This window comes from Neopelma chrysocephalum, unplaced genomic scaffold (genome assembly GCF_003984885.1).
Source record: "Neopelma chrysocephalum unplaced genomic scaffold, ASM398488v2 Primary Assembly neopelma1_79, whole genome shotgun sequence".
NCBI lineage: Eukaryota > Metazoa > Chordata > Aves > Passeriformes > Pipridae > Neopelma > Neopelma chrysocephalum.
In genome coordinates this window covers 5889279-5902650 of record NW_020897740.1, presented here as the reverse complement: position 1 = coordinate 5902650, position 13372 = coordinate 5889279, and the positions used below count along the sequence as shown (strand labels likewise).

Sequence of the window (13372 nt, the reverse complement as noted above, 5' to 3'; positions counted from 1 at the left end):
TTTTCATCACTCACTTGGTAGATGATTTCCCACATCACAGAGCAGGAACAGGAGGAAAGCAATGGGAATCAGGAGAAGGGCACACTGAGAGGAAGACACTTTCAGGAGCTTCTCTGCTTTTGTCACTCACGAGCACAGCTCTGTGCAGCCAACATAGGATGGGGACTCATCAGGATAACAGTCTGCACAGTGCTGCCTTTTGAAGGCATAGAGTGGGATTTAATTTAATCCTTTTTTGCTCCCTGCTTCTCACTGCAGAGAGTAACTAAGAAGCAAAATAGAAGCTATGCTGTCCTAGCTGAGGGAGCAGCCCATTCAGGTTCTTCACATCACATATGCACACAGCTGCCTGATGCTTCCATGTAAAAGCTCTTCTGATCCCAAGTTGTCCATCACTGCATCACTCTATTGCCTGATATTTAGCTAGAGTGCAGAGTAAATACACTCCATGTTGCACACACCTCTTTTGTTTTGTTTAGGGAACTGCCTAGAGCACAAGGGTTTCTTTGCTGGACTGTAGGCCTGTATTTCATTCCTGGATGGATGGAGGAAGGAGGACAGCATTTGTCTTAACCTCATCCCAATGGGAGCTGGGGCTGTGCCTGGAGCACACGCCCCTCACAGCTACCAGGGAAGTTGTGCACTGTCAACAGACACCAAGCTCAGATCCATCACTTCTCAAAAGGTCTCTGGTCACACACTGAAAGAGTGGCTACAGGTTTTCCCCACCATGCAGCTGACTATGGAGCTCTGTTTAATGATGTGCAGCTTCAGAGGTGACTATTCCTCACAGCTTTACAAAGGAAGGCAAAACAAGCGGTTCATGGTGTAAAGTGGTAAATTGTGTGTTCAACTGAATGAAACAGAGAGAAAGTTGTCCTGCAGCTCTGACTAAAAGTGTGAGTACAGTCAGTGGCTTCCTCACAGATTTCCTCTGTAGCTGTGCATTGTGTCTGTGCTCTCATTTTCTACCTGTAAAAGGGGGCCCGTAATTCTCAGTTCTACTTCTTTGGTCCACCTTTTCCATTTTTTTTGACATCACAAGCATCCTTCTACTACTATCTGAGCTTCAGTGCATGTGAAATTGAAATAATCCCTCTTTTTACTCAAAACCTCCATGCATCACTGTAATACTGGTTCCAAAATTGGCTGTGAATATTGCAAAGAGAGTCTTTCTTACCTTCATTTACTTCATCATTTTCTTTGTCCACTTGTGCTTTCAGAACGTAACGTTTTATCAGTCTTTTCATTATTTGCTGCCAGATTAAAGCAGTTACATAATCAGGTGAGCATATATAATTAAACACTACTCATTTTTCTTTCTTAACTATCTCTGTCACATCTGTGACAGAGTGAACAGCCCCAGATCAAGCAGTTGCCTCACATGGGCTTTTCTGGTGGGATGCTGAGAAAGAAAGGGAACTGGCCAACATAGTCAGCTTCCACATCCCTTCCCCAAAAACCAGTTTCAGATGTTTCATTCTCATGCTTTCCAAACTGGGGCATCAAAGAAAAATTTTAAGTAATGCATGGGCTGGTTTTGAAGCACTTCAAATAATGGGGCTTGAACAATAATTGTCTTTTATTTCCAGTAGCTCCCTAGAGTTTGTTTTCTACAGGAGGTTTTCTTTATCTGGGGAAGGCAAAATGTACTTGAAACACAAAATCCTTTTGGTACCTTCACACAGTTCTGTTACTCAGAACAGTGATCACTGCATGAACTTACCTGATAGCGTGTGGGCTGATTGAGAATGCTGTTAAAACTGTGGGATTCAAAAACTCTGGAGTTGGACTGAGTGAAAAGGTTTAACTGGGAAGAAATAAGACAAAATTAATATATATAATATATACATAATATATAATTATCTATTGAAATACATTATATCTATTATATAATTATATTGTAATTCCCAGTTAGAATTCAGCTCCATTTTTTTTTCTTTAGACACGTTGGGGATGTTTCTATTGTCACAGAATATTATTTTTTAAAATGAGATTGCCTTGAATTATTTCTTGGGTTTGTTTTGTTGTTTGTTTTTTTTTTTTTAAAGCCTTGATAATTTTAGGGAATAGTGAATTTGGAGGCAGGGATGTACATGCTCCAAAGCAGTTCTGCTTAGTTGAAAGGGGTTTTCCAAAGAACCATTTTCAGGAATAGCAATACATTTTTTAAAATGGTCCTTGTCCCATGACTGAAGGATGACAAAGCCAAGAAGGTTCAACCTCCTAGTCTGCATCTGTCATCAGTCTTCTGTGTGGCCAATTAAAATGTCACTGAATCAGTGACATTTCTGTTAATTTACAGTAAAACAAATACAAATTCTTTTCAAAGTATTGCTTTCATTCTTTGTAATACACAGGGCCTGGAGCCTGTCTTCTAAAAAAAGCCACATGTGTCCTCTTTAACCCATCTGTGCCCCATTTTGCCATCAGTGAAATGAGGGGAGTTCTTATCTAATTCTCACAAGGGCATTGGGACACTGCATTGCATTAATATTTGTAAAAAACACTTAAATACCCCAATTTAGAATGTCATGGAACGCTCAAGATTATTATTACCAATCCTGCCTCTTTCTAGTTTTCTTCTGCTGAGAACAAGCTTTGACAGCAGGAAGCAAATTATCATACTGACCACACTTTTCCTTTCCCTAAAACAGGAAGTTTTCTCTCCTTAACCCTCCCCCTTTTTTTACCCTGAACTAAAAATTTTTCTAATGGAGGCTTAAAGCATCTTTATTCACATAACTGCTTGTAGGAATTATCTGCATCTTTGAATACTCAGTAATTTTTGTTTTAATTGTGTTTTTCCAGTCATTGGATTTTGCTGTCCTACTAAAATTTATGGCTATTTTACACAGTATGTTTAGGCAGTCTGAAATACAGACAAATATTATTATACTAATAATTATATTAATACATATAAAATAATAATATAAATTATTAATTACTGTACTCTTATCAGAAGCACAGATAATACCCTAAAACTTAAAGAAAAGCAGAATGCTGGAATGGACACACAATTCTTCAATGCCATGAAAAGACTTCAGTACTCACCCTAGATTTGGAATTGCCCATTCCCATCTCAATGTCCTTCTGCAGCCGTCTCCTCCTGCACTTAGAAAAGTTAATGATCCTCATGATGAAATAGAAAAAAGATTTGGGGCTTGGTACAAGACTGAAGGGTGGAGGTAACGTTTTTCCATCATCAAAATACGACAACCAAAGTTTAGAACGAGCAAATTTCCACTCCACATCACTGTCATCCTGTGTTAAGAAACAAAACCAGGTATGTGCTTGGTTTTTATGAAATCCCAAACTTTTTCTTTCAAATGAAACTTCTTTTAAATATTGACCCTTTCTGGTTTTACATAAGATGTTATTTGCCTGCTAGTAAGACTTGCAGGAGTTCTGCAGAAATGCAACCACTTTATTGAGTTTGTTTTAACCAAATTTCACTTGTCTCTTTATGGCAACATTTCATTGATAATACTTAGTTCAAGCATGTGAAGCATTTAAACAAGCATTATATTTGCACTGAGTGCAAGCCAACATATAAACTCCTTGCTATTTAAAGTGGAACTTTTGGTGGGTTTTAAGGCTTTGTTTTTTTTATTGGAAAGGTCACATGAGGTTGGTACTCACACAAGTGTTGGGAGTATTAGATTCAAGGCAGACATGGCTTAAAATGGTTTTGCTCACAGCTCTTTACATAACCATGATTAATAACTCTGATTCATAACAGAGTACAGAAAATACAAACTTTGTTGTCATAAAGAAATCATTAAATACTGACAAACTTATTTTGTCCTAATAGATTCTTACTGAAGTATTCCAAAGCTGGACCTGGATGATTCCAAAGGTGAAATGTTTGTTTATTATAATATATATATATATTTATTATAATATATATATTCCTGCTGAATTCTCTGACATTTCCCCAGACATTTCACTGAAAGTACTGACCATTATATATCCATTTGTACACTGTGTCTTAATCCTTTTCCTGTTTGTGTGGGTGTGTGACTGCATCTGTGTGAATGTAATACTCTTTGAACTCATGGTCTGGAAAGCTGGCACTATAAATATACTTTTACTTTCATTTCAGCAACTTAATTTAATTTTTAAACCCAAAGACCTTCATTACTTTAAATTTCCTGTTTGTTTGTTTTTTTAATTGGCCTTGGATGATAAATATACTATTTAATTATCTTTAAAAATGAAGATACTTTGTCATCATACTGAAACTCAAAATATATCTCTTTTAATAAGCAATGCAGCCAATAACATTTTGTGAAATTTAAATTATTTGTTCAACTGAGCCATTTGGCAAATTTGAAGAAATGCTGTGGTTTTGGGGCGTATGGCAAAGCTCAGTAAATCTAAAATCAAGTTTAAATATTGCACCTGAAGTGGAAAAAAGCACGTATCACAAAGAAAGTGTGTAAGCATTGAAAAGCATGGCTCAGTCATAATGGTCCTGAAGAGAATCATCTGCATCATACTCCAGGTACAGAGGCATAGAAATGGTAATGAATTATGTCCAGTGTATCACTGCTGTGCATAAGTGTCTAACTCATTTGAGGATCAGAACTTAACCTCAGATTTCCATTAAAGAACATGTCAAAATACATTTAATCCATAACCTAATGATCTTTCAAATACTGAAGCACACTCTGTTAGAAGAAAACATGCAATAAGAATTTTAAGCAAATTGGGAGTGAACAACCCACGTCTCAAATTTTACACCCAGTTCCTTTGTTTCCTATTTCCCAGCAGCTTTCATTTCAGTATTACTTTAGATTTTAAGATTTCTGGGGGGATGACATCTCCTTAGATGCATATACACAGCACAAGAACTACTTGTTTAGATCCTATAAGGTTCTGCAGCTTGGCTGAGTTGTTAAAATCAGCCCTGTTTTATATCTCTTGTGATATCCTTTACTGAGGTAATCTCTTCTTTGTACTTTTGCATATCAAGATGTGCTCATGGAAATAATTCCTGGTAACTCTACCCCTTTTTTTCAACATAACAAAAGAGAACAAGTTGAGAACAGAGCCCACCTCAATTTCTTGATAGGAACTATTGATCATAGCAATGAGCATGTTGAGCAGAACTACCACCATTGTCACATTGTATATGCCATAGAGAACATAACCAATGTTCTCTATGAACTTGTGATCATATTTGAGGACAACAGAGGTGACTTCAGACAAGCCAAATATTGACCAAAATAAGGTCTTGAAACTTTCTTCCACTCTGTAGGGAAAAAAAAAAAGGGGAAGGTATTATTACTAACTACACAAATAAATATAAGTTGTGTTTGCAGTGACTGATAAACAACCTCAATTAATTTGTCTGTGCATCAGGTTTGCAGAGCACTGATCAACAAACAGGCAAGGAAGCTTTTTCCCAGTATATTCGATTTCTCCTCTGTGCTCCACCTATCCATTAGAGCTAATTTAGTTGTAACAATACATGCAGAACAACAGGCCAAGAACTAGAAAGGTATTTCATATCTAGGTTTTGAGATGAACCATAATTGCATCTCATTATTTTCCAGTCTAACTCTGCAGGGGCAGACTGTCCCTGTCCTAATAAAGTTAAAATGGGGCTGATGGGAACGAAACCACTGCTCTCCTTTCAAGAGCTTTTGGTTAAACCTTACAGTAGGTCATTCAGAAGATATCAAGTAATATTTTCTTACAATTTGTTGCTCACATCTGTGTGATTAATATAGAGGTAAAATTATTTTAGACTGCAATGAAAGCTTCCATTATACAAACAGGAAACAATTGGTCTTTTGTATGCTGTTTCTAAGGTGCTCAGACACCTGATTTCCTGCTGACTTCAACTGTCTTCAGTTTTATTTTACTGCTAGGAGAGAACACACAGTATCTCACAGACATTGTCACCTCACTGAAAAACCTGAAAGTCTAATATTGGCTTTTTACTTAAAATAAACTTCAGACTTACGTTGTAAAGGCCGGGTTTAGTTTAGCTCCCAGGTAGTAGGAATATAGTATGAACATCCCAATCATGAATGCAAGGAAGACCATAATGAAAAGGACCATAAACTTGAAGATGTCCTTAACAGTCCTTCCCAGTGAAATCTGCAGGGGCCCAAAGCTCTCATTTGCAGGCAGGATATAGGCGATCCGAGAAAAGCTCAGGACGACAGCAATGGCATAAAGGCCTTCAGATATTATCTGAGGATCAGATGGGAGCCATTTATCTCTGGCTGGAAGATACAAAACACAGGGGTTACCCATTTATCACAATGTTGGGAAATAAGTCCTGACAGGATTTTTCCATTAACATGTCTGAATTTAGTTAAGACAAATATTTGAAGAGTCTAATAGTTGCTATTCTATTCCTATTTCATTTAAGTCACAAGTGATGAAAATAAGTTATATTACCTTCTGCTGGAAGAAAAAGAGACTTGAAGAAACAGGACATTCTCTTCTACAGTTTGCATTTTAACTGAACTAAATAACAATAACTGATTCCTTATTGCTTTTCTCAACATGCCTGTATTATTAGCTGTCTTAATAAGCAGGATGCTAACCGGAAATTTATTCCTCTTTGATGTTTTATTGATGGGAAGTTAACAGTGTTGGTTGATGAACAATTTCCTTTAATAATCACGCCAAACCTTTGCCATTGTTACAACTTCAGGATATAACCCTGTTCCCATAGTGATCATAAAGACTTTTGTCAATCACCTCAAAAGAAATTGGATCGTGGGTTTTACACACAATGTGCACAGAAACCATTGAGTTGTGCAGAAATTCTTAAATTACTATGTGAATTCATGCACCATCTTAGCAAAATAACACTGTATTAAAATGTGCTTCATATCAAAATACCATGTGTTTCTAAATGTGTGTTTACATATTCACAAATTCAGATTGGTTACAAAGCAATTAAGTTAAATAACAAAACCAAGTCTGCTGTTATATTATACTGAAGTTCATAAAGCACATGCTAAAATACACTGTCAGCAGCAAATACAGCATTTGCTTGTGTTGCAAATACAGATTCATCACACCTTTAATGACAATTTCTGCACTGCAATAAGTATTTAGTACTTTTATTCTATTTGATTTGAGCAGATCTTTACTTGGCCAGCATCCTTCCTTCAGGAGGAAATGCCAATAGATGTTTATGAATATGAATAACTATCAAACAACTGAACCAGGAAAAAAAATCACATCCAAATTTTATCTGTTGTGCAATAAGGCAAGAATAAAATATAACTTATGAATGTTTAAAATCAAGGGGGTCAAGTTTAGCTCTAGGATAAAGAGATACAACAAAATTATGGGCAGCTACATTGGAACTGATTTTCTCCTTATGCCTATTACTTGGTTTTAATATTCTAGCAAACTTATTTGTCAAGCTAGCCTCATAAAAACTGTTGTTTAAATATCACAGAAACAAAAATATTGAGGCACAAGAGGTTACACAGTGTCATGAACACAAACCCACACAGATATTAATCTTCTGGCTTCTAAATGCCAGCGCATCCTTCAAGTTTTTCTACGTTCAGATCTGTTTTACAGAAAAGTTAAACTCACCATAAGTGAAATATTCTATTTCTGGAGGCAGTGTGACCTCAGAGAGGTCATTCTCCTCGATGTAGTTATCCACATACTGCTGTGCTTTCGTGGCCTGCAGGAACGCCAGAAGCCTCGCTGTGAAAGCGGCAATGAAAATGGACAGCATCCCGAAATCCAAAACATTCCATAACTGCAAGATGTATTCCCTGGGTCCTTCCAGCCACAGCTCTTTGCATTCTGACCACATCATACCTGCAACAAGAAGTTAAAAAGCACAGCAATGTTTGCCAAACTCTTTTTGTTTAAATTCCCTGCATTCTTCCATTTCATGAAACTGAGTAAAAATTCGCTCATTTTTCTTTTCACAGCGTCATCATCCACCTTGACTAAGGCTCTCTTGGTTTCAATAGAAATCAAATAGAAAGGTATTAATTGAGAAAAATTAGTGGGGATAAAGCTCAGGCATCTCCACAAAGGGTAGCATAGAGCCATGACTTTGCAGTGGAAGTTTATGGCCTAACAACATAACTCCTGTACTTCTGAAGGAGGAAAAATGTAAAATGTGGGAAAAACCCTTCCTCTCACTTTCTTACCATTTACATTCATAAACCACTTCTGAATCAGGTTGAATTTTTCCACAGGGACACAACTACCCAACAACACAGATGAGCAAATATACATGGCACAAGTTACACTACTGATTCTCCACTTTACAGAATAAGATGCTTTTCAGCATAGAAAGTGGAATTTGGCTGTGAGTAGTTCAAATTTCTTACTCAAACATCTCCTCAGAAATTAACTGACATGGATTTAATCCAGATCACAGCCTCACAGAATCTACATTTTTTATATAATTTATATTTTAGAATTTATATCTGCAGGAAAACAATTGATATAAAGATGAAGGGGCCTTATACCTACCGAGTACCCATACCATGATCAGCATTTCTGTCCAGGTGAACTGGGTGGTCTTCACCCTAAAGATCTGCTTGGGGTAATCAGTAACAGTGACATTGGGTAGTGTTGATATACCCTCAAATCTGTCTGAAGCATTGAACACCAGCAGGCCTAGGAAAATAATGAAGGATGCTGCATGTGCCACAAATTTCATAAATGGGCTTCGAAGAATTCTTCCAAGCTGCAAAGGCAGAACGAAAGCAGTCACTCAGTTTTCTCAAAGGAACATCAGGCATTCCAGAAGCACAAATGGGCTCAGGACAGTCAGCAAGCTCATTCTTAAGGGATACTCTTCCAAGTGCACTGAGCTGTGATGCTTCACTGTTTCAGAAGAAAGCCTCCCACAGGGAGCCTCGTGGAATATGCTGTCCTGTTACTGAGCATGCATGTCATTCCACACACTCTAGATGGCAATGTTTGAGGGGAAACACTCCAAGGAGTTACAGATGTACAATGGCAGTGACCAGAAGGAGTTTGTAAAGCAAGATAAATTATTAAAATCTCCAAGTAGCAAAATGTTTTCCCTACCAACAAGAGTGTACTATTAGCTTGTCTGTGACTATAGCTCTAGGAAAAATTACAGTTGTCTGTCTCTGGCTACTGTACTCCATCCTCAGAACATATGTTCAGAACTAGAAGTGCCAAATAAATACCTGTACCTACTAAAAATAATTAACTGTTCCACAAAACGGACTAAGAAAAATAAGGTCAGAAATATTAATGATTTTCAAATAAATTCAGCAGGTTCAGTTCACATCTGCACCTGGTAAAAGAAAAGAGCAGCGGCAGCAGGGGCAGCCTGTCTGTACCAAAGGAGAGGACCTGCAGAATATCAGACTCTTACTTCAAGGAATGGTTTTCCTGGAATTTGGGTCAGATGCTGGGAACTAGGCAGACCAGCACACACTAAACTGCATTTACTACCTGTGCAAACAGTCCCAGGTTCCTTTCCTGCTCCTGACCTTTAGAAAGCTTTCTGTAAGTGCAGTATCAAACAACTGACCCGAATGTATAGCAGTTTATTTGACATGAGCACTAGGAAAAAATGTCAGGTGTTTCTCATACTGGGAATTAAAGCTCAAGGACAAATGTCACTTTGCCATATTGGACACCAGCTAAAAATACACTAATATGTTTCTATGATATGGAGCTGTGAGTGAGGGATATATTTACTGAAGATATTAATGGAAAGTGACATTTCAGAGAATAATGAGAGTAACAATTACACTATTTCCATAAAGGTTTATCTTTAAGGCAAATAAATATTTAACCCAGAGAAAATATCAGGTTCCCTTCAAATATGTAGAAGCAGAGGAAAATTGTATCCTTCTTGAGATGAATTACAAGAGTGAAATATAAATGAAACTCACATTTCTTTGTTGTACACTTGTTAAGGAAATAAAATTGAAAGACCACATTCAGCACAGAAGTAAATTTACATTAACATTTTAAAAAAAAATTAAGTAACAGAGAAATCTTCCTCCATCTGATTTACCAAAGATCTACCAAATATACTTCATTTGCAAACAATTCATGTGCCACAGACTACCAGGATTCCAAAGAAACTACTGCTATTACTTTCCCTGGGAGATCATCAGGAAAGCTGAAAGCACCCTTACACTTTCACATCATTTTAAGAAGCTAGGAGTTTACACTTATGCTCTTTTACAAATATATCCTATCACGTGGTTGGAATACTGCATTTAGTTTAATTTCTGCTCTATGGTTCAGCTGGTAAACAGACCTCCTAGGGCAGGAATAACAAATATTTTACTTAAGATTAAGTTCTGCATCAGTGAAGTCAACAGATGTTCTGCTAATGGTTTATGTGGGAACAGCATGAGACCTTAAGATGCCATCAGAGGAGGCTTAATAAAAAATCTGAGTGGTGACTTTCAAAAAATCCACATTACTACTACAGATATAATTACATAGCAGAGACTGTGAGGTGAGCACATTCTGCAGAAATTTAAAAAAAGGAAAAAAAAAGCTCTCAGAGAAGGTTATTTTTCTTTCTTTAAACTTGACATCAGTTTATTTTCATGCTTCATCACTGTGGCCCCCTCTTCACACTGCAAATAAAACAAGTAGCATCTTTTGGCTCAAGATTGGAGAACGCTAAAAATATCATTAATTAATTAAAATTTGGAAGCAGCAGAATTGGAGGTACAATACTGCATGTTAACTGCCAGAAATTGAAAACCAGCTCCCAGAACATTACAAGAGAGGTAAATTTATAAAATTCAGTACCCTGCTACATGGTGCAATCCAATAACCAATGGCTAGAAATGGAAGGCCCAGTGCCACAACCAGCACAACCAGACACTTGATAGCAATGGTCTGCTCCCGTAATCCTGAGAGGTTTTCATACCAGATAGTCAGGAGCTGTTGCTGACAGTTTGGATGGGCCACAAACTGCAAGGAAAAAGAAACAAAACATGTTATCATTAATAAGAAGAGTTATGTAACTGCTATATACACAGCCATGATCACCGTGCTACATGTTACACAAAAAGGATTGGAAAATAATCCTGGTAACACTGATAATTTGGGTTAAGAGTGAGATTTGATATCAGCTGGTTATACTTTGGAAAAAATAATTAAAATACTGTAAATCTTGGATACCCATTTTATTATCCCTTGTACTCAGTAGAGATCATTATGTACTATACTCACTGTTGTTTGCCAGGTCTTGCCTGCAAAACTCTATTAATATTCCAAATCTCATTAAAAAGTGCATAGAGTAGTACAACAGGACTGACTTCTTAAAGAAAATCAAATTAAATCATTGGCAATGAAAACAGGGAACTTTAAAGCTCTCAAGAAGAGAAATCTGAAGCTGTTGCATGTTCCCTTTAAAAAGGGAAGCAATCTTCATACTTTAATCTACTTTGCTTAAAATTAAAGTCCCTAAGCATTTTGGTGTGTGATTCATTAGCCAGTTCACATATTAATGCAGCTTGTACATAGAGTGGATTGGCCAATAGAAATAAATAAAAAGATTGTAAAAGTCTTTTAAGAAATTAACGTCAACTCAAACTACGTTTCTATTCTTTTTTTCCTAGGCTGTCACCTTTGAAGCTTATGCAGCATAAAACCTGCCAGCCTGGCCCATTTGAGAAGAAGAGATTGGTTTTTTGTGTGCTTGCGCATTCTGACATATGCCCCCAGTCTCTTCTTTCAGTAAGATAAATTTCATTGTCAACTCAGGACATCAAAGGGACAAATCCCACAGCAGATTAACTGCGGACAAAGGCAGGAAAGTAAATAATTATTTCAAATTACAAAGACATTTTTAAAATCAGGCTTAAAACTGTAAGGAAGAGGGGAGAAGAAACACCCACATCATTCCTTCTATTACCAGAGGGAATGGGAAGAAACAGTAAAGGAGCTTTAAGGGAGCTCTGGCACCTCACCCAGAGCTCTGTGCTGGTTTATTCCTCCTGTTCTATCAACATTTGGATCTGACACTAAGAGGAGATCTGCCTGGCTATAATTTTCCACAGAAAAGGGAAGATTTAGTGAATAAGATGCCAAGAGTTATGGGCAAGTTCTTCTCAGGCAGTGAGTCTGAGGGCTCTTGAGAAGATCTCAGCGACTCATTTAACTGTTGGCAAATGCACAACGTGCAGCACTTCCAAGCCCTCGGAGCAAGTTGTGTCACTTCTCAGCCATAAAAGCTCTGAAACTCATCCTTCTTCTCTCTGTGTCTACTGAAATATTTCAATTTATGATTGTGTTGGTTTTACTTTCAGCAACTGTAAACTCTTCTATGCCCATCCGTCTCCTGCGTGTGTGTGTTCCTGTATTATCTGTCTCCCCCCGCAGCTTCATCTCCTCCAAGGACAGTAGATCCCCATCACATTTTACCTACTTTTTTTACCTATTGATCACATCATCCTACAACCTTTCTGCATTTCTCGTCTCTCATTTTACTTTCCATGCAGCATCATACTTTTCATTACGTATGTTGATCTTATCATCACATTGATCTAATATTTTCAGATCCAGTCCAAACCCCCGTGAACAAAAAAGGTGCATGAGGACAGTATCTGGTATCTAAAAGAAATAAAAAAAAATCCCAATTTTAATGTAGCTGCTTTTCTGAGCACAATTGACTGTAACATTTCTGATGTTTTCAGTTTCATGACCACAAACCAAGTCATCAGTATGTAAATATTTTCCTCTATGACTAAGAGTGATTATAATGTTATTTATTCCTACCATCCTAATGGCTGAGTTTAGATGTAGCAAGAGCAGATCCTGGCACGCTCTGATACACAAGCACACAACACACAAAGAGAATTTTGTATCTTCTTTCTTATCTATCGATTCAAAACTTCAGCGTTTGAAAATTAAATCCTGTGATTTTACTCCAACCTTTATTGATTTCACTCAGAAATTCCATTCTGATTTTTTCATCCAGGCAAGAACTGCAGAACTTGGCCCAGTGTCAGCTCTTCTCTGAAATTTTATTGGCAATCTAAGGACAGAGTTGAGACACAAAACTAAAAGCACTACTGCAGCAGCAATTCAGCATACAAAGCAAGACTACTTGTTCTAACTCCTTTTTTTTTTTTTCTCTCTCCTTAATTCCCTCAGTCCTTCACTATTGGGGCTGCAGGTTCAGTCCGAACCTTACCTTCGAAATCATATCATGTTTAAAAGATGGGCTAAACTCTGATGCAGTACCTGGGGTATTAAGTGCAAGAGTTTCATTACTAATAGAATTAAAACCTCCATTTCCCTGGCAGTGAACCTCTGAGCACATTTGCTCACTTGTCATATGCTTTTTCCTCCCTCTGAAAAAGGGCATATGGCTCATTAACTATTTCATGGACCTGTAGTTCTGTTT

The 13372-nt window shown here is 37.3% G+C and overlaps 1 protein-coding gene across 2 annotated transcripts in view; it reads right to left on the bottom strand.

Moving 5' to 3' along the window:
- The window catches only part of TRPC3 (transient receptor potential cation channel subfamily C member 3), a 36301-nt gene that overhangs the window by 1688 nt on the left and 21241 nt on the right, over positions 1 to 13372 (bottom strand). For both annotated transcript variants that reach the window (XM_027690036.1, XM_027690035.1), the window contains exons 4-11: positions 10768 to 10932; positions 8482 to 8698; positions 7579 to 7812; positions 5975 to 6239; positions 5062 to 5257; positions 3055 to 3264; positions 1727 to 1810; positions 1181 to 1256 (exon numbers count right to left, since the gene is read on the bottom strand). In XM_027690036.1, the coding sequence (XP_027545837.1) occupies positions 1181 to 1256; positions 1727 to 1810; positions 3055 to 3264; positions 5062 to 5257; positions 5975 to 6239; positions 7579 to 7812; positions 8482 to 8698; positions 10768 to 10932 (1447 nt within the window). The remainder of the gene's footprint in view (positions 1 to 1180; positions 1257 to 1726; positions 1811 to 3054; positions 3265 to 5061; positions 5258 to 5974; positions 6240 to 7578; positions 7813 to 8481; positions 8699 to 10767; positions 10933 to 13372) is intronic.